The sequence below is a fragment of the Echiichthys vipera genome, assembly GCF_963691815.1.
Source record: "Echiichthys vipera genome assembly, chromosome: 3".
NCBI classification, from domain to species: domain Eukaryota; kingdom Metazoa; phylum Chordata; class Actinopteri; order Perciformes; family Trachinidae; genus Echiichthys; species Echiichthys vipera.
The window spans coordinates 3520997-3548337 of record NC_139828.1 but is presented as its reverse complement, the minus strand read 5'-3'; the positions used below and the strand labels follow the sequence as shown (position 1 = coordinate 3548337).

The following is a 27341-nucleotide window of genomic DNA, read 5'->3' as shown; positions in this document are numbered from 1 at the left end:
ATGAACTTAAAGGTTAATGTTGTAAAATGAACTTAAAGGTATTTTTGAAGATCACTGTGGGACAGACAGCTTCAATAAACACGTTTAATAAGTAAAACGATGACGACTAATTCACTAAAAGCTTTAATTATTAATGTTGGAGCAGACTGAGGAGCTTCAGCAACACTTTTAGAGCCTTACTTTGGTCTTTGAGTTTCCAAATTCAACATTTTCACACTTTAAATCCTTTATTCCATCGTGTTCTCAGGCGGTCGTGAGGTTTTAGGGATTCTTGCTCCTGATGCACGTGAAGGAAAAGTGTCCAAAAGTGTCTGTTTGTTCGGCCGCTGCGGCTAAAAAACCCTCTGCGGACTTTAGGAGCATCCTGTCACCGACAGCTGAAATGTTTGTGTGTCTGTTTTTGGCTCACACACACACACACACACACACACACACACACACACACACACACACACACACACACACACACACACACACACACACACACACACACACACACACACACACACACACACACACACACACACACACACACACACACACACACACACACACACAAACATTTGTTGAAATCTCCGGCAGCACATTTCTGTGTTTGGCAGAGAAACGAACAACGTGCCAAACTTGTAATTTATGGTTGTGCATATTTGTGGTCATGCAACACTATCCTTCCTTCCTTCCTTCCTTCCTCCCTCCCTCCCTCCTTCCCTCCCTCCCTCCCTCCTCCAGTCGACATACGAGAGATCCGGGAGCTGCGGTCGGGGAAGGGCTCCCGTGATTTTGAGCGCTACCCGGAGGAGGCCCGTAAACTGGACGCCGCCCACTGCTTCATCGTGCTCTACGGCCTGGAGTTTCGCCTCAGGACGCTCAGCGTGGCCGGTCAGTGTGTGTGCGCGCATGTGTCTCTGTGTGCGCGTTTGTGTGTGTCTGTGTGTGTGTGTGTGTGTGCGTGCGTGTGACAACTGGAGAGTTAGATCTCACTACATTTCTTTATCATCTCACTCTTATGTGATTAATCAGATGTGGTTTATCACTCCGTCAGAACATATTTCCAATAAAAATGTGATTAAAGCATCTTTCGAAGGTTCACATCAGAGATACACAAAGAAACAAACACACACGTTTGATCCTTAAACCCCAGAGAGACTTCGGCCTACAGTAGGAATGAGTATTAGTAGTGTGGTAACATGCAAAACCAGCCTATGAGCTGCTTTTTAAATATAAATGTTGTTTTGAAAACCAGTAAAATCACTATAAAACAGTTTCACATTAATTAAAAAAGAGTGTTTCTCTGACGCTGTTCAGCTCGTTTCTCTGATAACTTCAGATCCAGACGTCCGATGACTAAAATCCTTCATCCGGTTCAAAAACAGAGTCAAAAACCACAAAGATCTATAAAACGTTTGGTAAAAATGCGATGCACAAAGAGGATATGAGGCCTCTGAGTGTAACAACGCATTACCTTTAATAAAACGACTGAAGTGTCTCTTTGGATAAAGTCTGAACACAGCTCAGCTAAATCAGAACATACGTCATTATCAGACATTTTAATGCAGGAATTATACTTTTAAAGGACAAATGTTACACCTCAGGGGTCTGCTGCCATCATCCCTCTCAGTAAGAATTACATTGCAGTCTTTGTCTGATGTGAGTCAAGAGTTCATTGTCATCTTAACTCATCAAAAGTACATTTGAATTATCATTTAAATAAACTTTTAAAGGAACATTTTAACATTTATTCCAGCTGCCTGTTCCTAAACTGGCTGTCTGACATTTGCCGGATGGGAACATTTCTTTTACACTTCAGTGTTATCTTCAGCATGTATGTGTGTATGTCATAAGTATGTATGTATATGTGTGTGTGTCTGTGTGTGTGTGTGTGTGTCATAAGTATGTATGTATGTATGTATGTATGTATGTATATGTGTGTGTGTGTGTGTGTGTGTGTGTGTGTGTGTCATATGTATGTATGTATGTATATGTGTGTGTGTGTGTGTGTGTCATATGTATGTATGTATGTATATGTGTGTGTGTGTGTGTGTGTGTGTGTGTGTGTGTGTGTCATATGTATGTATGTATGTATATGTGTGTGTGTGTGTGTGTGTGTGTGTGTGTGTGTCATATGTATGTATGTATGTATATGTGTGTGTGTGTTTGTGTCATATGTATGTATGTATGTATATGTGTGTGTGTGTGTGTGTGTGTGTGTCATATGTATGTATGTATGTATATATGTGTGTGTGTGTGTGTGTCATATGTATGTATGTATGTATATGTATGTATATGTGTGTGTGTGTGTGTGTGTGTGTGTGTGTCATATGTATGTATGTATGTATATGTATGTATATGTGTGTGTGTGTGTGTGTGTGTGTGTGTGTGTGTCATATGTATGTATGTATGTATATGTGTGTGTGTTTGTGTCATATGTATGTATGTATGTATATGTGTGTGTGTGTGTGTGTCATATGTATGTATGTATGTATATGTGTGTGTGTGTGTGTGTGTGTCGTATGTATGTATGTATATGTATGTATATGTGTGTGTGTGTGTGTGTGTGTGTGTGTCATATGTATGTATGTATGTATATGTGTGTGTGTGTTTGTGTCATATGTATGTATGTATGTATATGTGTGTGTGTGTGTGTGTCATATGTATGTATGTATGTATATGTGTGTGTGTGTGTGTGTGTGTGTGTGTACGTTCGTGTGTGTGTGTGTGTGTGTGTGTGTGTGTGTGTGTGTACGTTCGTGTGTGTGTATGTTTATATAGGCAGCTATATTGTACTCTGTGTCATCTTCAGTATGTATGTATAAGTGTATATATGTATATATGTGTGTGTGTGTGTGTATGTTATATATTATAATAATAATATATTTTATTCAGATAAATATCTTTGTAACAGAATTCTGCTTTGTTAGATACAGAACAAGGATCATTGAAGAATGACAGATGGACGTTATTATTATTATTATTATTGTTATTATTACTTTAAAGATAGAAGGCAAAATATTTCAGTAATATTTATTAAAAAGGGGCGGAATAAATTAAGTTTAGACTTCCTCCCACTCCTTTACGGAACAGCATTTATATTTTTCAGTTTACTTTGTTATTGTACTTTTATTTTTCCTTTTCTTTATGACTGAACATTAATGTGTGATCATCTATCATCCATCTATCTTTGCAGCCTTCAGCGAGGAGGAGGTCAACATGTGGCTCACTGGACTCCACTGGCTGATGAGTGACACTCAGAGAGCGCCCGCACCTCAACAGACCGACAGGTGGGTGACCGCGTGTCCCACTGCTGACTGTCTCACCCGTCTGCTATCAAACACTGACCTCAGACACGCTTGAAAACAGGCTCTGAAGACTTTGCAGCTAATTTTCTTTAAGCATAAATGCAAAAAGTTACAGCCACTGTACCTTTGATATTTTCAGTTTTTGTGATTGTAAACTTGTAGTTTGGGACAAAAGAAAACACTGATCTGACCAAATAATCCTGAAACAGATTCAGAGGTGTTTTTATTTAAAGGTTGAATGTGGAGAATGAGCAGAACACCGCCATCTAGTGTCTCGAGATCGTAGCCGCAAAAACAAAACATAATTCCAGCAGTGGGGTTGCCAGGTTTGTTGGCGAGTGTGTCAGCGATCAGCCTGGAGTCTGTTTGAGTCTGTTTGAACCCGTCCACTCCAGAAAATCACATAAAAACAAGGATTAGAGGAGTTTGACTGACAGTTAGCGTTAGCGTTAGCTGTTAGCGTTAGCCGTTCCAGCTAAGTGCAGATGAAAGTGATGTTAGCATCAAGGAGAAGCGTAGCCATGTGGGCGTGCGTTTGAATGGCGTTCCTCTCCTTTCTCTCAGTCCATGGAGTGAATGCGTTAATTAATTAATTCAGACTAAATATATTTTTTTATGGAAAAGCAATTAAGACTTGACATGTCCGTTTATTTATGTCCTTTTTGGAGCATTAACATCACAAGCAGAGTGTCTTTCTCTCCCACAGAGACTTGAGACTTGACTCAGAACAGGCTCCAAAGAGTTTGCAGCTCATTTTCTTAAGCAAAAATAAAACAAACCCCTAGTTACAGCTCAAACTTGGATGTATCTGGTTTTCCGATTGTAAACTTGTAGTTTGGGAGAAAAAAAAAAACACTTTATCGACCAAACGATGAAAGAAATAAGGCTGGAAATGAATCAGACGTGTTTGTATTAATTATACATTTCCCTTAATTTGTCGTTGGTGATGTTGTTGACAATAAAACCAATTATTTGTGTTTATAAGTCGCCCGACGCGTCCTCGCTCCTCCTGTGCTTGTGGGGCGAAGTGATATCTGCGACCTGGACGGGAGAGGGAGAGGCAGAGGTGCAGCTCAGAGCCGGGGGCAAATATTTGTTTTGGAAATATGGAAATATTGACTTTAAATGTTTCCGGAGGCAGGTTTGGCTTCTGCGGCTGTGAGCAGGAGAACAGAGGGAGGCTGTGGACAGAACCAGAGCCGCTGCGTGTTTGGAGACGGGCACAGGAAGTGAAACGGCTCATTCAGTCCGTTTATGACGGTCGTGTAAACTGTTTAGGGAGATTCATCGGCTTTCTGTCTCTGTAAAGAATTTTAAACTGTAATGACACTTTAGTTCAAGTACCTCGGGATCTAATTCACGAGTGAGGGGACGATGGAGCGTGAGTTTGGCCGGAGAATTGGAGCAGCGGGGGCGGTGCTGCAGTCGCTCTACCGCACCGTTGTGACCAAAAGAGAGCTGAGGAAGGCAAAGCTCTGGATCTACCGCTCAGTCCTGGTTCCACCCTCACCTGTGGTCATGAAAGCTGGGTCAGGACCCAAAGAACCAGGTTGCGGGGTACAAGCGGCCGAAATGTGTTTCCTCAGGAGGGGGTCTGGAGTCTCCCTTAGAGAGAGGGGGAGAAGTTCAGCATCCGTGAGGAACTCGGAGTAGAGCCGCTGCTCCTTTGCGTTGAAAGGAGCCAGTTGAGGTGGTTCAGGATCATCTGGTAAGGATGAACCCTGGGCGCCTCCCTAGGGAGGTGTTCCAGGCACGTCCAGCTGGGAGGAGGCCTCGGGGAAGACCCAGGACCAGGTGGAGAGATTAGATCTCCACACTGGCCTGGGAACGCCTCAGGATCCCCCAGTTAGAGCTGGTTAATGTGGCCCGGGAAAGGGAAGTTTGGGGTCCCCTGCTAAAGCTGCTGCCCCGGCGAGAACTGTCTTATATGGTGTTTAGGGGGCGTTACCATTCAGCTCACCTTCTCTCATCTCGTGGTTCCTCGTCGGTCAGGTGGAGCGGGCCGTGCCCTAAATAAATGGTCGTGGAAACTTTGCAGACGCCATTAAATGTATTTTAACTACAGTTTCCAGCCGTCAGCGATCGCTCGACACTTCTCCAGGAAACGTGTGACTTTTATTTTAAATGTGAGCAGGATTCAAGTGATAATCGCTCTTTCAGTCCGGTGTTTTCTCTCTCCGTCCCTCCTCTCTGTAGGTGGCTGAGGAAACAGTTTGAAGTCATGGACAGGAGCCACGAGGGCAGGTGGGTGAGACCACAAACACGTCAACACCCAATCAGAGCTCTCACAGCAGCGTGTGACGGATGCTCACCGGCCCGTCTGTCACAGCGGGCGGGAACGTGGAGGTGAAACCAGATCCAGACGTCATCAAAGAGCGCGTTAGACCTCTGACCTTAACCGCCAAGCATCCTCACCTCCACATATCACACACACGCACGCACACACACACACGCACACACACACACACACACACACACACACACACACACACACACACACACACACACACACTCTTTCTCTGTCTGTTTCTCTCTGGCGCTCTCGTTACTAAGCTCGGGCTTCTGTTTTGGGTGGAGGCCGCTCCAGGACAAACAACCTGCCACCGTCTGATAAGGAGCAGGAAGTGATGCGATGGGCTGGGAGAGGGCAACTTCCTGTCTCCTGTGAAAATAGCAACAGTAGCTAGACAGAGGGAAGCGTGCGGGGAGGGACGGATCAGACCTGGCATAGACGGCGGTCGTTGACCCCGACAGAATCGTCTGCGAGCGTCGAGCGGGACTCTCTCTTCTCTGCACCTACCTGCTTTCACCGCTTCCTTCCTCGCTCTCTCGCTGACGCTCGCACGTGTTTTGTTAATCAGTAGAAGTGGTTATCCATGTGCCGTTTGTCCCAGGAAAAAAAGAAACGTCGAGGTAGAGACACGAGCAACAGGACACCACAACGACTTCTGTGCAAAGTCTTTCATTGATGTAAAACCAAAACAATCTCAGCACAAGGTTAGGGAAGTAAATCTGAGTCATCGCATTTTGAAATTGAAATGCTATTGAATTTCTAGCGCTGTCAGCTCGCCCCCCCCCCCCAACCCCGACAGGGACAAGCGGTTGAAGATGAATGAATGAATGAATACTTATGCCTTGAAAATATGCATCTGAATGTTTTGACTCTGAATTTAAGTCGATTCAATGTTCACTGAAAATTAACGCGAATATATTTCTCCATGTAGTGATTGACCTTTAATACAGACCTAATCAAACAATTGTCTGATTAAACACCAGCTGGCACGCCAAGAAAAGAACATTTAGGCAATTTATTATTGTTTTTCAAGGTTCATAAATTCAACGTTCAAAAATTCAATGGTAAAAAACGAACAGGGATCCAAGAAAGAGCAGTGGATTCCAGATCCGCCTCACAGAGCTGTGACGGTGGCTGCTCGTTTTCTAAATCCCCCACAAGCTATGGATATATGAACGTAATAATGTGTGTGGTCCACCGTGCTTTCAAGCAGCAGACTGTGGTGGCTGGCTGTGACTCATCGGCGGGGCCGTGGAGGTGAGCCGCTACGGCCGGGGGAGGAGGAAGACACGCGATGCATAAATATTCAGTGCTAGAAATTCAGTAGCTTTTTCAAAATCCCATGATACAGATTTACTTCCATACAAGGTCCATTTATTAATAATAATAATAACAATAATAACAAATAAAACTTGTAAAGTGCTTTCATATATATATATATATATATATATATATATATATATATATATATATATATATATATCCAAGGGGTAAATTCTTTATTTAAGACCATCAAAATAAAAGCACTGGTTAGAATAAATTGAGTGAACTACGGTACAAAACCATGGGGATTTTTGTGGGGACATTTTTGATGTGGTTAGAAAGTTTCCACAGAGAGAGGAGGCGACTGAAAGGGCGATTAGGTTAGGGCGCACTCCCACTGTCCATCCATGCCGTGCCCCGCGCTTTAGGGTACTTGCCCCCCCCCTCCCTCTGGTGGTGCACGAATCACGTCACGTCATTCAGGCCGAATGCTCTCGAGCCGGTGGGACTCGTGCAGCTGTCAGGGCTCTGGTCCTTACGTTGGCGTCTCATCAAATTCAGGATGTAGTTTAAGGTTCTTACTTTCACATAGACGTTGTTATTTCCGTGGTTATGTCACCAGGAGGTCACAGAAAACTCCTGTTTGTCCGTCACGCTCGACAATAAGAAGTGATCGCACCGGCGTCGTGACAAACTCTTCTTCTTCTGAACATCTGCAGTTTTTCTGTGGATGCCTTTGAAAGTGACTCATTTATTAAACTTTATCTGTAACTTTGTGTGTTTGTGAAAATGAGTTGTTTATATTTTTTACTGTTTTATGTTGCACTGTTCTGTTCTCTTTACTAAATAAGGTTATTATTACTTACAGTCGTCATGTGGAGAGATCGTAGAGTAGCTCAACTGATCTGTAGAAGTAGAAATTATGATTTGATTAAAAGAATAGATCCACATATTAACAGGAAGTCAACTGTGACACCTGAACGCCACATGTTGCAGTGATGCAAGTGTGGAAACATGAAGCTGAAATCAATGAATAAACTGCATTAGACACTTAAAGAAGGCCGTGGGGAGATCTTCACATGTAGACTCTGACGTCAGCACCATCTCCTGGTGACAAACACAACATCAGTGGGTCTTTTATAAGAGGTTCTCTAAACATGAGATTGAAATATTGTTTGTTTTTTAGGGATTTTCCCGTCTTCTGTTCAGAGAAACACTCCTGAATTCCCTCTTGTGTCTTTTTCAGCATCACAGTGAAGGACGTGAAAGCTCTGCTGCCTCAGATCAACTACAGAGTTCCCAACACGCGCTTCCTCAAAGACAAGCTGCAGGTCAGAGCGCTTTTCTTTCTCCTGCGCCGCTTTGAATTCTGATTCTGCTGGATGTTGTGTTTAGTCCGACACTTGCGTCTGTATCCAAACCCCCCGACTGTACTGACACCATGTACTGACGCGGCCAAAGTGTAGCACGTAGTTTACAGTGTGCTCAAAATACCACGATGTTGTACTGATGCGGAAAAAGTCCAGTATGCATCAGACTGTTGTGTCCCACAATGCAAAGCGCCGGAAAGGTCACTGTCCAAAATCAGAGTGTGGCGAAACTTAACGGAGCACACTGCAAAATAAATCCATTTAACAGGTTCATGCTGCACACTACTGACCAACACAGCAGGCAGCATGTGATATACAGTATGCACTGTTGTTATTATTATTATTATTATAACCTTTGTTCAACCAGGAGAAACCCATTAAGATTCAAAGGGAGAGCTGGCCAAGACAGGCAGCAGCAGAGTTACAAACAGAACCCAAGGAGAGAAAACAGGCAACACAAGTTACAAAACATCACATCAAATATAAATAAAAGTACATTTAAAAACACTGACATGATAAGGAGTTGGGCATCATTTCTTTCTTTTTTGATTTAAAACCCTTAAAGAAATTCATGCATTTAGTTTTAACTGGATTTTCAATTCATCTCTATTTGCATGAGTGTCACAGAGGCTATGTTGCCAAAGCGTAAAGATTAAACAAAACAACAATATCCCCAAAGCAATTTCATTTCTAGTCAGATGTTTTGGATACAATCCAAGCCTGGTCCTGGTCCTGGTCCTGTCCCAGCCTGGTCCTGGTCCAGTCCCAGCCTGGTCCTGGTCCTGGTCCAGTCCCAGCCTGGTCCAGTCCCAGCCTAGTCCTGGTCCTGGTCCTGGTCCAGTCCCAGCCTGGTCCTGGTCCTGGTCCAGTCCCAGCCTGGTCAGATGTGTACATGAACTGATGAAGCCTCTTGGATGAGAGGTGAAACGTCTTCCTAGACAAATAACCAAGTCCAGTTGCTTTGGACTGAAATTGCTTTGAGGATAACGACGACCTGGACACATGAGAACATTCACAGGCTTAAAACAACAAAACACTGCATCATATAATAAAAAGGTGAACCAATGACAGAGCTTACCTGTGGACAGAGCAGGCATCTTACCTGAGAGCATGACTCACAGTGGTGAGTGTGAGCTTTACAGTTAGTATGCAGCATTGTGTAGTAGTATGCAGTGGTGTGTAGTAGTATGCAGTGGTGTGTAGTAGTATGCAGTGTTGTGTAGTAGTATGCAGTGTTGTGTAGTAGTATGCAGCGTTGTGTAGTAGTATGCAGTGGTGTGTACTGTAGCATGCAGCATGCAGCAGGCGGTGGTGGTGTCGGGTGCATCCTAACTCTCCTCCTCCCTGTCCCCAGGAGGTGGAGGCCAGGAGCGACCTGTCCTACCCCAACTTCTCGCAGCTCTACAGAACGCTGATGTTCGACGCACAGAAGAGCGTGAGTGTCCCTTTTGGGGTTCGCACGCATTCATACACACTTGCACACAATCATACACACTTGCACACAATCATACACACTTGCACACAATCATACACACTTGCACACAATCATACACACTTGCACACAATCATACACACTTGCACAGTTGTGACAGAAGTACTCAAATCCTTCACTTACGTAAAAGTGTCACAGTGGAACAGCGGGACCATGATATACTTGTTATTGTTGTCCGACCTGTTAAATATCCCATTGTGATGCTGAACTGCAGAGTTTATTTTGGACCCAACAGCAGCAGTATTTTAGTATCTTCCCCCGTGTTCATGTTCAGTCTGAATCTGTAACACCGTCCATCAGACAGACCTGTATAAAATAAGTGTGTGTCACACGTCAGAGCTGTATTTGAGTACTCCTGCACCAGGCTCACTCACTGTTTATGCCTCACCTGGTGCCCTCCGCCTGTCTGTCACCTGCTTCCTCCCCTTCTGTCCCCAGATTATAGAGCAGCTGGAGCTCTCCTTCCCTCTGCGGTGAGTCCCTCCACCTCCACCTCCACCTCCTCTGTGTCCACTCCCTCGTCTCCTCGTCCCCCCACACTGTCCTTCTACCTGTCCAGTCAACACACACTTCATTTATGTTTGTCCTTAGGGAAGTTTTGGCTCTTAGGAAACATTTTCCATGTGTTTTTTGCCATTTTAATGGTGTTTTAATGTTTGTTTTCTTGGCTCCGGAGCATTAAGTTTTATAAATGGCATAATTGGATGTGGCGTAGGTGGAGTAATAACGTTAGCTGCCAGATAGACATTTGCACGTTCACGTATTCAGCTGAACTTTCCTCTACCTCTCTCTGCCTGACTGTCTGACATCTTGAAAAACCGTTGTGTCTGTAGGAATGTTGACAGGCCGGAGCTCTGTCAGATCTCCCTCTACGACTTCCAGAAGTTTTTACAGATGGACCAGAAGGTACGGAGCAGATTCGGCGCCCCGTCTGCGCAACACACAACAGGAAGCGCTCTGTTCAAAACTGCTCTGTGCTCACTTGTTTATCCGGCTCGTCTCAGGAGTCCTGGGCGTCAGATCTGGTTCGTGTCAGGGAGTTCCTCACGGGGTACATGAGGGGCGGACCGCAGCCCGAGCCCATGCTGCAACTGGATGAGGTGAAACAAAGACACACAATAAACTGAGCAGCATAAATATATACTTTTAATTGCCTCACAATCTGATCGTGTTACTTTGTGTCTCTAGTTCCTGACGTTCCTGTTCTCCAAAGAGAACTCTGTGTGTGAGCCTCGACTCGCACCTGTCGTTGCCGATGACATGAAAAAGCCGCTGTCTCAGTACTGGATCTCCTCTTCACACAACACGTACGTCCCAACATCTGTGACTCAAATGTTCTCAAATGTTCTTAAATGTTCTTCTGTTAATCTCAGGAGTCTCATGCTCTTTCGGCCACTTACATACATCAAATAAGCCATAGAGACAGTTTTTTGTGTGTGAACTATTAACAGAGAAATACAGTATCTGGACGTGGCTAACACTGATTAGCTCGGGGCAGTACGGTGAAGGCATTCAAAGGTCTTTTTTAACCACTAATACTGCTGAAATAACAGCAAACCTCTGCAGCAGCATGAGAAGAGTCCCTACACACACAACAAAGCAGCAACAGCGTAGGCCCGAAATACACACATGCACAAACAGGACCTATATACATGCAACTAAGGAGAGATGTTAGAGCGAGGGGGCTGCCAGTGACTGGCGCCCGAGCAGTCGGGGGTTCGGTGCCTTGGCAGTGCCCAGGAGATGAACTGGCACCTCTCCAGCCACCAGTCCACGCTCCATTCATGGTCCACACAGGGACTCGAACCAGACCCTCCGGTTCCCAGCCAAGTCACCTATGGACTGAGCTCTGCCGCCCCAGGGACTCTTCTCATGCTGCTGCAGAGGTTTGCTGTTATTTTCAGCAGTATTAGTGGTTAAAAAAGACCTTTGAATGCCTTCACCGTACTGCCCCGAGCTAATCACTGTTAGCCACGTCCGACTGTTAGCGACTCTCCGGGATTTCTTAGTTAATAGTTTATACAGGAAGTTAATTTAAACATGTCTAGAAGTACAAATGAATGAAATATCTCTTATAAATAACATGTGTTGGTGTTTTACAGATGTTTGGACAACCTAAGTCTCTATAGTCGTGGTCATTTTTCACTATTTTATTGGATAAATGACTAAAATAACGGCCTACCGTATGAATCAATAGTTGAAACCATCATTAGTTTGAGCCTTTGAATGCACATAAATGAAAGTACGTACAGCTTCGTACTTCATGTTCTTGTCCTCTCAGCTACCTGACAGGTGACCAGTTCTCCAGTGAGTCCTCTCTGGAAGCGTACGCCCGCTGCCTCAGGATGGGCTGCCGCTGCATTGAGCGTAAGAGCCTCCAACACGTGCTTCTAAAAGCCTCAAGATCCAGTCGAGGTTTGTGCTTTTAATGTGTTTTCTGACCCCAGTGGACTGCTGGGACGGACCCGATGACCTGCCAATCATCTACCACGGCCACACGTTAACCTCCAAGATCAAATTCCTGGACGTGCTGCACACCATCAAAGAGCACGCCTTCGTCACCTCCGAGTAAGTTTGGACCTGGTTTTCATGGTAATGAGAAGTGTAACTGGGTTTGACGGGTCACACACGCCTGTTTGAACCTCATTAAAGCAACGATACATCAGTTTCCACGTTACCGTGTTGGTTGCTGACATTTTACCAGCAACACCAAGGTGAAACATAAGCTTCCCCCCGCTGCTGCGTCGGTGCAGGTACCCTGTGATCCTGTCCATCGAGGACCACTGCAGCGTGGTCCAACAGAGGAACATGGCCACACACTTTAAGAAGGTGTTCGGAGATCTGCTGCTCACCAAGCCTGTCGATAACAATGCAGAAGAGCTCCCGTCGCCGTACCAGCTCCGCAGGAAGATCCTCATCAAGGTACACGGACACACACACACATGAGCACCTCTGGATGAAATGTTCACGCCTGCTGCACCTCAAACCACCGGGCTCCAGCCGGGGATTCGGAGTGAAGGTGCAGGTTCAGGGCAGGTTTCCCTCATGGATCCTTAAAAAGGATCTGAGCAGTGAATTAGGACGCAGCTTATCTAGTTTGTACGGTGGCTGAGAAGTAATAATTATAATAATAATAATTTGTATAGCACCTTTAAATATAGCTATTTACAAAGTGCTTTGACAGAGCAAATCAAAATACACATATAATATATACAGTATAAACAAAACTAATAATAATAGTTAAATCCAGTAGGGTACAACATAACCATATTTACACATCATCGTACAGGAATAAGGGGCATCATTGATGGGCAAAGGAAATTATTATTACCTTAAGGTGCTTGCAAAGAAAGATATAAAGACGATATCACAGGAAGGCAAGTCTATAACAATGAGTTTTAAGAAGCGATGTAAAATAAGACACTGAATCAGAGCCTCATCTCTGCGGGCAGGTCGTCCCACAGCCGAGGCGCTCTGACGGAGCACGCTCACCTCCGGGTTTGAGCCTCGGCCTCAGAGAGACCCAGAGATCAAAGGCTGCGAACAGGCTCAAATGGGGTCAGCGTGTCTGAAGTGTATTCTGGGGCGAGACCTCGACGAGCCTTAAAAGTGATCAGTCAAACCTTAAAATCAATTCTGAAACGTACAGGGAGCCAGTGGCGTAATGCTAAAATTGGAGTGAGGTGACGTCGTCTGTTTGAACCGGTGAGAAGCCCGACTGCTGAGTGTCAGACGCATTCATTTGACACTTGTTATCCACTGTAAGTTCGGCTCTTTAGTGATTTACAACCAACCCTTGCTCTAATAATCTCTGAGGCCGTCTGTTATCTGTGTGACAACAATCATCCTCTGGAGGCAAACAGCTTATACTGCAGACTTCCCGGTGTAGTCAGGGGACGTCCAGGCCAACACTTCCTCCTCTGATTCTCTGATACTCATTGTTTACAGTCTGATTAGCAACTTGTGACCACGTCTCCGTAAACAGAAATCTGCATATTAATGCAAATAAAATAATAACGGAAAGCTCAATTAGGTTCACCTGCATGTGACCAAAGCACGCTCGTGATTGGCAAACACGACTCAGACTGCAAATGGAAACCAGTCGACTACCGCTACCTGAGTCTGTTTATCCGGCTTTGAAGAGGTGACGTAACACCCTTTCAAAATAAGATTCCCCGGTCCAAGCTGCAGTGCTGTGTTCCCCGTTGTGTGAACAGATCTGAGTTTAAAAAAACAACGTAATTGTCATTTTACCTCTTTCTTATGAATGACAAAAATGTCTAACTGGCGAAAGAGGTGATCGTAATGGCTCACATGTACGGCGTTGTTGTCTGTTTTGTTTCAACGGAGCGTTTGGACCCGGAAATCTTATTTTGAAAGGGTGTTAGGTCAGACTGAACAGCCGTATAGAGATTATCACTGCAACGACCCGCGTTCAAGTCTTTGATAAAGATCTCTGACCTCCGTAAAAACATGTTGGGTGAGATAAAGTTGGTCAGAAGTCCAGACCCGGTGCGTGCGCGTGCGTCTCACGCTCCCTCCCTTTCCTCCAGCACAAGAAGCTGGTGGAAGGCACGCTGTACGAAGAGGTGACGTCAGCCAGCTACTCTGAGAACGACATCAGCAACTCTCTGAAGAACGGCATCCTGTACCTGGAAGACCCCATCGACCACGTGAGTGTGTCTGAGAGCTCTGAACATAGTCAGTGTGCGTGTGTGTGTGTGTGTGTGTGCGTGTGTGTGTTACTGACGTGTGTTTCGTGTGATTCACAGACGTGGACTCCGCACTATTTTGTCCTGACCAGCAACAAGATTTACTACTCCGAGGAGACGTCTCACTACCAGACGGCTGACGAAGAGGAGGACGATGAAGGCAAAGAGGTGGGAGACGAGTTTGAAGTACATGAACTATCATCAGGTGAAGACGACGCTCACGCTCCGCTTCCTGTTACTGTTCAGGAGTGCAACAACAACGAGCAGCACTGTGCGGAGCGCTGGTTCCACGGGAAGCTGGGCGGAGGTCGAGACGGTCGCCAGGTGGCCGAGAAGCTCCTGCAGGAGTACTGCGAGGGCGGGGCCAAAGACGGCACCTTCCTGGTGCGGGAGAGCGAGACGTTTGTCGGAGACTACACCCTCTCGTTCTGGTCAGTAACACGTCTCGTAAAGGTACGCTCGGTGTTCAGTGGAGGAGAGGAACGAGAGACGGAGGGAACGTAGAAACACACGTGATAGTTGCAGGCTAGAACTGAAGGATAACATAAACATTTGATAACCAAATCAAAAGGGAAAAGTGAATCTGAAAAAAGCACCTTTATGGTTTGTTCACGCCAAACCCAAAGCAAACTTTTCACGCGGTTCGATTCCGTACCAACAACTCCAGCCGGCAATCTCCAACCGCCCCAACGACACCGAAGAGACAGGTGACAAAGGATTACCTGTGGTCCCTTTAGTCACAACGCAAGTGTTTTCTTATCCGGGGTCGAGTCGCGAGGGCAGCAGCTCTAACAGGGGACACAAACTTCCCTTTCCCGGGCCACATTAACCAGCTCTAACTGGGGGATCCTGAGGCGTTCCCAGGCCAGTGTGGAGATCTAATCTCTCCACCTGGTCCTGGGTCTTCCCCGAGGCTTCCTCCCAGCTGGACGTGCCTGGAACACCCCCCTAGGGAGGCGCCCAGGGTTCATCCTTACCAGATGATCCTGAACCACCTCAACTGGCTCCTTTCAACGCAAAGGAGCAGCGGCTCAACTCCGAGTTCCTCACGGATGCTGAACTTCTCCCCCTACTTATTATTATTATTATTATTATTATTATTATTATTATTATGGCAGACTCAACATACTCAGCCCCTCCTGTTCCTCCTCATCATAGACTTCTGAAAGAACAGTGCAGCCCCCCAACCCCTACTCATAAATGGGGACCGTGTGGAAAGGGTTTCTGACTTTAAGTCCCTGGGCACACACGTCTCAGAGGACCTCTGCTGGATTACAAACACCAGCACAGCAGTCAAGAAGGTCCAGCAGCGACTCTACTTTCTGAGGATCCTCAGGAAAAAGAACCTGGAGGATGTTGCTGGTGTCCTTCTAACGCTGCTCCATCGTGCGTGTGTTAGCGTACTGTATAAGCACATGGTACGCTAACTGCTCTGCAACAGACAGGGAGCCCTTCAGAGGGGCATCAACACTGCCCAGAAGATCACGGGCTATCACGTGTTCAGCTCTCGCTGCCTGGGCAGGGCAGACCAGATCCTAAAGGACCCGTCCCACCCTGAAGGACCCGTCCCACCCTGGACACAACCCTCTGGCAGACAGTATAGGTCCTTCAAGACCAGCACCAACAGACTCAAGAACAGCTTCTTCCCCACAGCCGTACGTGAACTGAATGATGCAAAATAAGGATTCCTACATTCATTTTCAACTGCACCTCAACAAACCTGTGCTACTAAAACACTGGACAACTCTACTGTGCAATACCTTCAACCTCAGCCGCTTCTCTTATCTACCTGTATATTTTATACTTCTTTTTCCTTTTACCCCTTACAACCTTGTTGCTGTAATTTGCACCATCTGGATGACGCTTGAATTTCGTTGTACTATGTGCAACGACCATTAAGAGATTCTGACTCCTATCCCTCCTTCAGGCGCTCCGGTCGGGTCCAGCACTGCAGGATCCATTCACGCCAGGAGTCCGGCTCCACCCGCTTCTACCTGACGGACAACCTGGTGTTTGAGAGCCTCTACCGCCTCATCTGCCACTACAGAGACACGCCTCTGCGCTGCAACGAGTTCGAGATGAGGCTGGGCAGCCCGGTGCCTCAGCCCAACGCGCACGAGAGCAGAGAGTGAGCGATCCACGTCTGCCAACACGTGCACGCTGACGCTTTTGATTCGTGAGAAAGTCAAACACTGGATAAAAACGTTTTGTGTTGTCCAGGTGGTACCACTCCAGTCTGTCCCGGGTCCAGGCCGAGCACATGCTGATGCGTGTCCCCAGAGACGGAGCGTTCCTGGTGCGGAAACGCAGCGAACACAACTCCTACGCCATCTCCTTCAGGTGGAAACCCACAGCACCCTGAGGACGACAGCACGACCTCACCCGTGTTCACAGTTTCAGTTTAAACCTCTAAACGGCGTCTCTGTCCTTTGCTCTGTGTCCGTGCGTGCGTCTGCAGGGCGGAGGGGAAGATCAAACACTGTCGCATCCAGCAGGAGGGCCGGCTCTTCATGTTGGGCAGCTCCGCGGAGTTTGAGAGTCTCGTCGACCTCGTGAGCTACTACGAGAAACACCCTCTGTACCGCAAGATGAGGCTGCGTTACCCCATCAACGAGGACACTCTGGACCGCATGGGCACCACGGTGAGTCACGCGCAGCTCGCTGGCCGCAGCTCGCCAGCCGCAGCTCTCCAGCTGCAGCTCTCCAGCTGCAGCTCTCTTTAGCCGCAGGTCGCAGCTCGTAGCTCGCTGGCCGCAGCTCGCCGGCCGCAGCTCGCCAGCCGCAGCTCGGAGAAAAGTGCACGTTTAAAGTGTTTGTTCAGTAAAATTCATAAATAATCGAGGATCAAATCTATCAACACTCATGTTGTGGAATGATTAATGAATAAAATGTGAATTTTAGACGATGCAGTGCAGACTTTTCTAATCAATCTGCTCTTTAAACTGAATTCTGATGCAATGATGATGTTGCAGACGTGATGGCTGATGACTCACAGTCTCATAACTCAAGTTTCATATCCTACTTTTTATTTATTTATTCCACAAACGAATGGAAACCAGTGTCTGGCGTATAGTAGACCAATACGATTGCTGCTCTATAACTTTCATAAAGGGATAATTTAATGCAACAGTTCTGACTTTGATAGCATCAATAATCCAGGAGTAACCTTTATTATGTGTGTGTGTGTATGTGTGTATGTGTGTGTGTGTGTGTCAGGAGCTGGACTATGGGGCGCTGTACGAGGTCCGCACTCCGCACTTCTACGTGGAGGCCAATAAGATGCCCACAGCTCGGGTGAGTGAGACCGCTGGACCGTGGACCTCCAGTGTCTGTGATTCAATCTTTATCCTTTAGTGAATGAACCTTAAAGCTCATACGAAGAAACTTAAAAACAACTAAAGATCGGTAGTGAAAGTGCAAAACCAGTTACAAATTACAGTAATCTGGATCTCTATACAGTGAGGGTGCCCTCCCACTGTGCGTCCGTCCCGTGCCCCGTGCTTTAGGGTCCTTGTCCCCCCCTCCAGGCCCGTTTGCACTCACACTACCTGGGCCTCGGAGAATGCTTCTTGCTGCCTATACGTCATCACGCCGTAACACGTCACACGCATTGATGACGTCATGGCGATGCGTGGCTTTGTTTCCAGATCTTTCCATAGACCTCTGAGTTTTTGTGCGTCTTGTCGACTGTTTTTGAATCTTTTCATCGACCAAATCTGCAGTAAACACTCCACCTCCGCATCACACCAACGTAAACCTTTCACCGCCATTGTTTGAAATGTCCTCGCATGGTCCCTCCTTCTTTTTTCTATGTCCCAACAGGCGCACAGGAAATGACCTCAGAACCGCCGTAGGCCTCGTGCTCGTACACGTGCGCACGCTCGTGCTCGTACATGTGCAAACGTGCTTTACAAAAGCCCACCTCTCCCAAACAGGCCGTGGACGACAAGCAATATCAACATGAGCAGCTACAGTTACAGTTGTTAAATACTGTTTATCAGAGCTATTTCTTACACTGACGCTCGTCTTTCATCTCATCTTTGGTAAATATGTATATATGGAATATACTGAAACCACGCTGCAGCTCAGTCTGGCAGAAAATCAGATCAAATATATACAGTCGTTGAGTAATGTATAGATTTGCTACAGACTACTTTTTCTGCTCTTTGCTTGTTCTACGGCATAACTTTACTTCTTTGTTTCAGTGCACGGTCAAAGCTCTGTACGACTATCGAGCTCAGAGGGACGACGAGCTCTGTTTCCCCAAACAGGCGCTCATCCTCAGCGTGGAGAAGCAGGAGGGCGGCTGGTGAGTGGATCTGTGACTTCCTGTTTGTCTCTTACAATTACAATTAGAATTCTCTTTATTGTCATTGTACCAGTACGACGACATTTACAGAACAATCCCTTTAATTTAACATTAAAAGCATCAAAAAGAACAGGCTAGACCTTTAAAAGACACAGTTAAAACTACACACAGTAGCAGCTTAAGGAGACAAAACAAAAAACAGTAGACTGCAGAGACCACATTGTCTCCGTCAGCATGTCACGATTCTGTGTGTGTGTGTGTGCGTGTGTGCGTGTGTGTGTAGGTGGCGAGGAGACTATGGAGGAAAGAAACAGCTGTGGTTTCCTGCGAACTACGTGGAGGAGGTCCCCAACTCTCCCTCCAGAGAGCTGGACGAAGCAGTGAGTTCTGACGATGGCAGATTAGCACCTTCCAAACATAATTAATAATAATAACATTTATTTTAATGTTGTATTATTCTGTCGTGTCAGTCCACAGAGAACAGTCCTCTGGGAACGTTCCTGAAAGGCTTCATTGACGTTCCCACGTGTCACGTCGGTGAGTCCCACAAACAAACACATTTCTCAATCACTGATGATGTGAATGTGTTTGTATCAGGTTTATTCAGAGGATTAGACGGGGCTGAAGATTTGATTCACTGCACAAATCATGTTTTCAAACATTCTCTATAATGTCATCATTTTCTAACAAGCTAGCAGAAGTCAAGAAATCTAATTCGTAAACTTTTTTAATCTACATGTTTGTGTAAACTTAAAACTACACGTTTCCTCCTTTGAATTGTCTAATGGAATAAAAACCGCATCAGCCACTGCAATTTGGAGAGTCGAACCCACGGACTCGACGACCTCCAGCCTCTTTACACGGGGCGACCGCTCTAACCACTGTTCCACCGGCCGCCCCGTTTCAGGGTCTTTTGACGTTCACATTTTTAAATCAGACTCATTTTATTGTTTATATAAAAGGTTAAAAATCAGTCGGCCGATATTTCCTTTTTTTGTTGTTGCGCGTAACGTGAGGGCCGACGCCGGCTGCTGCGTTCCCTGCCATTATGTACAGACAGGCGTCCACGGGCAGCTCTGTGTTGCCTGAGAAGCCTTTTTTAAGTTTAATAAATCTTCTGTTTTCAAAATTGAGACTCTTTGATGTGAAATGAGGAAGCAAAAGTAGCATCGGCTCCAGAATATCATCAGTCTGTATCAGTGTTCGGCTCAGGCTGATGAAAAAAGCATCAGCCCCTAAAAATCCATATCTGTTGATCCCTAATTTCAGGCCAGTGTTTAAAAATAAATCTGTTTTCACCTGTTTATTAAAAGTTCAACACTGAGTGATACCCGTTTAAAATCTTTAATTTATCAATTCTCATAAAGCACCTGCCTTCTCTCACTCTTCCCCTCTCCCTCCCTCCGTCCGTCCAGTGGTGCATAAGGATGGGAAGAATTCCCGGCCCTACGTGTTCACCATCCACTCCCAGCAGCTGTCGTCTCACCCGGTGCAGACGCTGGACGTGGCGGCCGACAGTCTGGAGGACGTGACCGGCTGGGTCAGCAGGATCAGGGAGGCCACACAGAACGCCGACGCACGGGTCCGTACCACCGGAGTGACGCACACTCAAGCCCGGGATTCTTAAACGGACTTAATGTGAAGATGAATCTTTTTGAATGCATTGACGCTATGGTTGTCTTATCGCCGTGGTAACAGATGCAGGAGGAGAAGCAGATGGAGAGGAGGAAGAAGATTGCGGTGGAGCTGTCTGAGCTCGTGGTCTACTGCAGACCCGTCCCCTTCAACGAGGACAGTAAGAATCCCGCCGCTCTCTTCCCGTCTCACTCTTTCTTTTTTGTTTGTGTGGAATTTATTAAACATGTTTTTTATTTCCAGAGATCGGGACGGAGCGGGCGTGTTACCGGGACATGTCCTCCTTCCCAGAGACGAAGGCGGAGAAGTTTGCAACGCGCAGCAGAGGGAAGCGCTTCCTGCAGTACAACCGCCGCCAGCTGTCCCGCGTTTATCCCCGGGGGCAGCGGCTGGACTCGTCCAACTACGACCCTCTGCCCATGTGGCTCTGCGGCTCCCAGCTGGTCGCACTCAACTTCCAGACGCCAGGTCAGTGAACAAGCATGTGCTTTTAGAGGTGGTCGCAGCGAAGACTCACACCAAGAATTCATGAGACAGGCAGCTCTTTTCACACACTTTATTTTCCTTATCTCAGAAACAAATTCATAAAACAAATAAACCGATAAGACTCATCTCATCTCATCTCATCTCATCTTCAGCCTCTTATCCGGGGTCGGGTCTTGGGTGCAGCAGCTTTAGCAGGAGACCCCAAACTTCCCTTTCCCGGGCCACATTAACCAGCTCTAACTGGGGGATCCTGAGGCGAAAAAAACATTTGGTTCAATTAGATATGACTTTGTTTTATGGCACAACAACTTCCTGGGGTTAATCACTACCGTTTTTAAACTTTAGGTACCTGAACGCATCATTAACTTTGGTCTCAGTGGCGTTTTTAAGGTGGATAACCAGGTCCAGCCGCTGATGGACACGCCTGTAAAGGTGCAGCAACAGGCTCAACAGTGAGGATTTCAGCTGTAAGACCACTCAAGTGTGTGTGTGTGTGTGTGTGTGTGTGTGTGTAGATAAACCCATGCAGCTGAACCAGGCCTTGTTCATGCTGGGAGGCGGCAGTGGCTTCGTTCCCCAGCCTGACGCCATGAGGGACGACGCCTTTGACCCTTTCGACAAGAGCACCTTACACGTGGAGCCAATCACCATCCAGCTACAGGTCCGGTCCATCACCGAGAACACAAACACATAATAATGATTAGGTTTAGACGGTCATCTTCAGTGTTGTACCTGCTGTTCCTGGATCAGGTGCTGGGAGCCCGTCACCTGCCTAAAAACGGCCGCAGCATCGTCTGTCCCTTTGTGGAGGTGGAGATCTGCGGAGCCGACTACGACGGCTGCAAGTGCAAGACGGACGTCGTAGGTGAGACAGCGGGACACGGTTCACGCTGTAGTGGGATGTTGTGCTCTGTGGCTGTGCTCTGACCCCTTCCTCCTCCTCCTCCTCCTCCCAGCTGATAACGGTCTGAATCCCGTGTGGGTGCAGAAGCAGTTTGTGTTTGACGTCCACAACTCCACCTTCTCTTTTCTGCGCTTCACCGTCTACGAGGAGGACATGTTCAGTGATCCTAACTTCCTGGCGCAGGCGACCTACCCTGTCCGTCTGCTACGAACAGGTGAGTGTTTGACAGTGGTTACTGCTGTAAACACACTAAAGCTGCAGCTGGGAATCCTGAATTCTTCTTAAGTAATGAAATACAGACAGTTATTTAACAGTGTTAATATAGTGATGTGTTGTGTGTTACAGGCTACAGGAGCATCCCTCTGAAGAACAGCTACAGTGAGGAGCTGGAGCTGGCGTCACTTCTGGTCCACATAGAGATCGTCAACGCAAAGGCAAGTCATTTTACATGAGCTCTGAAAGGAATATAGGACTGACGGAAGCAGACATGTTTCTGATAGTTGTATTAATGTCTCCTGAGTCATCTGAGCCCAGTTCAGACCAAAACTGTTTGAGAACGTTGCAGCTGCAGGTTTAAGAACCAAACACACGTGACCTACTCATTAGTAGGGGCTACGTGGTGGTGTAGTGGTCAGCACTGTTGCCTCACAGCTAGAAGGTTACAGGTTCACATCCCAGCTGTGTGGTGTTTGCATGTTCTCCCCGTGTCTGCATGGGTTTTCTCCAGGTCCTCCGGTTTCCTCCCACAGTCCAAAGACGTGCAGGTGTTCGGATCATTGATGACTCTGTAGTTGTCCGTAGGTGTGAATGGTTGTCTGTATGTGTCCTGTGATAGACTAGCAGTTGAAGATGAATAAATGAGTGTACAAAGGTAGGGATGGGCGTTAAGATGTAGAAATTCACAATAAAACTGTTTTAGAACGTGTAATCACCCGGTTGGTTTACGAACAAAACACAAGTCACATGTTTCAGCAGCTTCAAAAGTGAGGTTAGATGCTGGTGTAGTGGTTAGCACTGTCGCCTCACAGCAAGAAGGTTACAGGTTCGCATCCCAGCCTGGGGAGTTTGCATGTTGTCCCTGTGTCTGCGTGGGTTTTCTCCGGGTTCTCCGGTTTCCTCCCACAGTCCAAAGATGTTTTTCTTCCAAATTTGCTTCATTGATGACTCTGAAATTGTCCGTAGGTGTGAATGGTTGTCTGTCTCTATGAGAGAGAGAGGTATAGATTAGGGATGGGCATTAAGGTATCAGAATTGTTCTCACCAAAACCTCAATTTTGAATTTTTCCAATTTGGAAATTACTTAAAATACTCATCCTAGTGGAGAGAGAGCAGAGGTATTGATTTGAGTTCTACTGAAAGTGAATAAGTTATAACTTGTTCTGTGTTCCTCACCGTGGCTGCAGGAGGAAGACGACGAGAACCTGTACATGTCCATCCAGCGGCTGCGCGATCGAACCAGCGAGCTGTCCAACCAGGTGTCCCTCCTGGAGCGGTCGGGCTCCGGGGATCTGGGCTACCAGCAGAGTCTGGAGGAGCTCAGGGCGGCTCAGGACCAGCTGAGTGAGCTGGTGGAGGCTCGAAACCGCAGGTCACTGATCACAAACACACAGAGAAGAGCTTCTCACATATATATAAGGGTTTTGTGATGTTGGCTGCACAACATTAGTGCCATCTTGAGACGTTTTATACACTGAAATAACTTGATTAACCAGAGAAACAGACGATTTAAGTGATTTAAATCGTTATAGTAGTTATTTCTGAATGTCAGGAAATATTCAAAAAGCCCATCACATGTTCCCAGATCCCAAAGTCACATCTTTGTCCAATAAACAGTCTGAGCCTGAAGGATATTTAATTTGCCGTCACAGAAACAAGAAAATATGCACATTTGAAAAGTTGGAATCTCTAAATTTAATTTTTATTTAAAGATAGTTGACATTTGTTTTATGTCAATTGAGTTAAAGTTTCATCTCTTTAATTATTCTATATTGTTGCATTTCTAGTATCTTATACACATGTATCTAAATAATATATACCGTATTTTCCGCTCTATAAGTTGCACCTTAAAACCTTCAAATTTCTCAAAAGCCTAACCCCAAAGTGTTAATTCATTTTCTTATTTTTTAACCCTTTAATTTCCAGAGTCAGATTAAAGAAAAACTCCTTCTTGTGACCTTAGAAGATCAAAATGTCCCCTTCCTAAAACTTCCTAAGTCCTGATCATAACTGCCAATTATTCATTCATTTTCAGAAGTTTACCGTATTCTCCGCACTATAAGTTGCACCTAAAAACCTTCACATGTCTCAGTGCTCCTTATAATCTGGTGCTCCTTATATATGGACCAATATTGAGCCACAACAGGTCTCCAACTACGGTGAGCAGCCGCCGACTCTATTTTCCCCCGTAGAAGAAGTAACGCGCGGTGCATGTTGAGATATACGACTGCGTGAAGCGTGCCGTTTCATTTCCATGTGTGTGTTTGTGTAAAGAGCCCAAAATGGCTCCTGTTAAGAGACACGCTTACGACGCAGAGTTTACACTCAAGGCCATTAGTCACGCAGTAGAACACAGGAATAGAGCAGCAGCCAGAGAGTTGAACATGAACCAATCAATGGTGCCGAAGTGGAGGAAGCAACAAGACGACCTGCGCCGAGTAAAGAAGAGTAAACAGAGTTTAGAGGGAACAGAGCGAGACGGCTGCAGCTGGAGGACAAACCCGTAACACCAGCCTCGACTGTAGCGTCTGTTCTATGCGCCTTATGGTGCGGAAAATACGGTACTTTGTATGTTCAGCTCATTTTGCCTGTTGCGGACTAAACTTGAAATGTGAATTTCTGTCCTTAAACACAAACTCTCCTCTTCAGAACAACACAAATGTCCACAGACACAGATATGAGAGGCCACTGTCTGCAAACACACAACGATCTATGTTCTGATGTTTCCAGGCTGACGGAGAAGAAGAGGAGGGAGAAGCTGAGGCAGCAGGTGTCGGTGAAGCGCAGCTAACCGTCCCGTCCACCAGAGGGCGCCACACTCAACGGGCTCGCTACATCAGCAATAAATGAGGGAATCCACTTATAACTGGAAATATGTCCTTTCACAATAAGATGTGAGACTTCAGAGCAAAAACGTGACACACACAGAATCATCTCATGGACTGAGAATAAAACCTCACAACACTAAGCTATAACACAGTCACGGACTTCAGGCTGAAACACATTAGGAGCGAACTGGAGACGGGTTTCTGTTCAAGGAAACTAAAGAAAAGGATTAGTTTTTATAGAGATGGAGTTTCTTCTTGACTGTCGGTCAGAAAGAACAAAGTATTTTCCTAGTTTTAGACAAAATTGGCAGGAATTTTTCAGTATTTTATGGACCAAATAATCACTAGTTGCACTTCTTATCTGGTAGTTATTTTTTTTTTAGAGTTTTAACGTAATGAATTAAAGAGTTTCCAGTCTTTAAGAATCATTTTTTAGGACATTTTGAAAATACAAGACAGCATTGACCGGTAGTTTTAGTATTGACAAATTAAAACTGCTCGTGTTTCTGCAAAATAAAGACAGCTTATTAGTTTACATCAAAATTATGCAAATACACCGCAAGATCTACGTCAGTGATCTGAGAGACTATATACACAATTAAAGTGTTCCTTAATATATTTCTAGATGTTTCCTTGACTGTGTAGCAAATGTCAGCTAATTATGATAAAAGTGACGATTAAAAACTGACAAATTGACATTTTCAGCACATTCTGTCAATTTTTACAGAATAATTGATCTCGTTTAGCCTGAGATCACGTGTAAATTTAACTCGGATGATTCGGCCGCCCTGCTGCTTCTTGACAGCTTTAAAAACTCAAGCTCTTTAAGGCGCACTCACTCCGTCCATCCGTACCGTGCCCAAGCACGTTTCACGGCTAAAGTCTCGTTCGTTTGACCAGAGTGCAACCGTACCGTTGCTGGCCACGGCCCGTTTGGGAGAGGTGGGCTTTTGTAAAGCACGTTTGCACGTGTACGAGCACAAGGCCTACGGCGGTTCTGAGGTCATTTCCTGTGCGCCTGTTGGGACGTAGAAAAAAGAAGGAGGGACCATGCGCGGACATTTAAAACAATGGCGGTGAAAGGTTCACGTTGGTGTGATGCGGAGGTGGAGTGTTTACTGCAGATTTGGTCGATGAAAAGATTCAAAAACAGTCGACAAGACGCACAAAAACTCAGAGGTCTACGGAAAGATCTGGAAACATCGCCATGACGTCATCAATGCGTGTGACGTGTTACGGCGTGATGACGTATAGGCAGCAAGAAGCATTCTCCGAGGCCCAGGTAGAGTGAGTACAAACGGGCCTGGAGGGGGGGACAAGGACCCTAAAGCACAGGGCGCGGGACGGACGCACAGTGGGAGTGTGCCCTTAAGTGTTGATGAACTGAAACCAACAGATGCTTTGGGAAATTAAGCTTGCACCTTGTCGAGTTCACTCTTCCTTTGTTTCAGCCTTTAGTCTTTAGAAAACCAGGAAATAAAAAGGGAGAGGAAAACTCAGGTTAAACAAACGGAGGGAATTAAAAAGCTACGGATGGAAAAGAGGAAGCTAATAAACGTTAATATCATGTCTGTGCCTTTGTACAGAATAAAAACACTAGTGCTAAAGAAAACGCTGTAACTGCAACACTCGCCCTTTAAGGGACAACTACTCTCAACGTGGAGGAGGAATCCACTCGTTTGGCTCCGACCGCTACTCATGAAATGGGTTTAAAGGGATTTTAAGACCAAGTCTGTTCCTCTTTATCAAGGCCAAGTCTTTTTTTCTGGGGGGGGGGGGGGGGGGGGGGGGTCACATGACCACAGGTGGCGAGGGGCCCCTGACACAGATGTTCCTGGGAGAGCACAAACTGTACAAACAAATCCTCGCCAAACCACGTCTGGACAATCTTAACACTTCTTCAAAGGGCTCTTAATGCATCTCCACCACCTTCAAAGGGCACGAGAACAGCGAACAGGGGCGAGAGGGAGCCCACGAACCCCCACAGCGCCCCCTGGTGTCGCCTGCACAGCTGTGTGTCACAGTCAGGCACACACACACACACACACAAAGGCTCCTTGCCTCACATCTGAACCACGAGACCAGGATCAGCCCCCCATGTTCGGGCTCTAATCAACACATGGGACTCAACTGGTCCTGGATCTGCCAAAGAAACCGCTTCAATACGACCCCCTGCATGGCTTTATATCCAACAACACCCCCCTTTTCTGCCCCTTTGTGGCTCCGTCACCTTCCTCTCGTCTTATTTCTCATTGTATATAACTTCTTTTATTTATCAAACCAGCGTAGATCCTGTTTTAATAGATGAAAGAACAAACCGAGGGAAGGAGAATGGACTTCAGATTGAAGAAACTGGAACTTAATGTAGAAATAAATCATATTTTGTTACTTTAAACGTCCCCATAGACACAAACCTCTGTCTCCCCCTGCGCTGCAGTTGCACCGGGTGGGGACTTCTATGCAAACGTCGTCTTCTTGACCTGTAGCTGTTGTGTTTTCTCTCCGTATCCATGCCAACTGTCCAGTATTATTACTGT

The 27341-nt window shown here is 46.1% G+C and overlaps 1 protein-coding gene across 1 annotated transcript in view; it reads left to right on the top strand.

Moving 5' to 3' along the window:
* LOC310945193 (1-phosphatidylinositol 4,5-bisphosphate phosphodiesterase gamma-1-like) overlaps window positions 1-26553 on the top strand; it is a 37333-nt gene extending 10780 nt beyond the window's left edge. Inside the window, exons 2-32 of the mRNA XM_083911219.1 lie at window positions 730-879; window positions 3185-3278; window positions 5493-5540; window positions 8099-8183; window positions 9577-9657; window positions 10153-10187; window positions 10548-10620; window positions 10719-10814; window positions 10903-11021; window positions 11996-12081; window positions 12162-12282; window positions 12468-12636; window positions 14268-14387; window positions 14487-14594; window positions 14673-14857; window positions 16354-16554; window positions 16647-16766; window positions 16885-17068; window positions 17643-17720; window positions 18632-18735; window positions 19019-19115; window positions 19206-19272; window positions 20151-20317; window positions 20434-20530; window positions 20614-20838; window positions 21372-21517; window positions 21607-21721; window positions 21813-21974; window positions 22106-22194; window positions 23164-23348; window positions 24707-26553. Of these exons, the coding sequence (XP_083767345.1) occupies window positions 730-879; window positions 3185-3278; window positions 5493-5540; window positions 8099-8183; window positions 9577-9657; window positions 10153-10187; window positions 10548-10620; window positions 10719-10814; window positions 10903-11021; window positions 11996-12081; window positions 12162-12282; window positions 12468-12636; window positions 14268-14387; window positions 14487-14594; window positions 14673-14857; window positions 16354-16554; window positions 16647-16766; window positions 16885-17068; window positions 17643-17720; window positions 18632-18735; window positions 19019-19115; window positions 19206-19272; window positions 20151-20317; window positions 20434-20530; window positions 20614-20838; window positions 21372-21517; window positions 21607-21721; window positions 21813-21974; window positions 22106-22194; window positions 23164-23348; window positions 24707-24767 (3668 nt within the window). The 3' untranslated portion in view covers window positions 24768-26553. The remainder of the gene's footprint in view (window positions 1-729; window positions 880-3184; window positions 3279-5492; window positions 5541-8098; window positions 8184-9576; window positions 9658-10152; window positions 10188-10547; window positions 10621-10718; window positions 10815-10902; window positions 11022-11995; window positions 12082-12161; window positions 12283-12467; window positions 12637-14267; window positions 14388-14486; window positions 14595-14672; window positions 14858-16353; window positions 16555-16646; window positions 16767-16884; window positions 17069-17642; window positions 17721-18631; window positions 18736-19018; window positions 19116-19205; window positions 19273-20150; window positions 20318-20433; window positions 20531-20613; window positions 20839-21371; window positions 21518-21606; window positions 21722-21812; window positions 21975-22105; window positions 22195-23163; window positions 23349-24706) is intronic.
* Window positions 26554-27341: the final 788 nt, after the last annotated feature.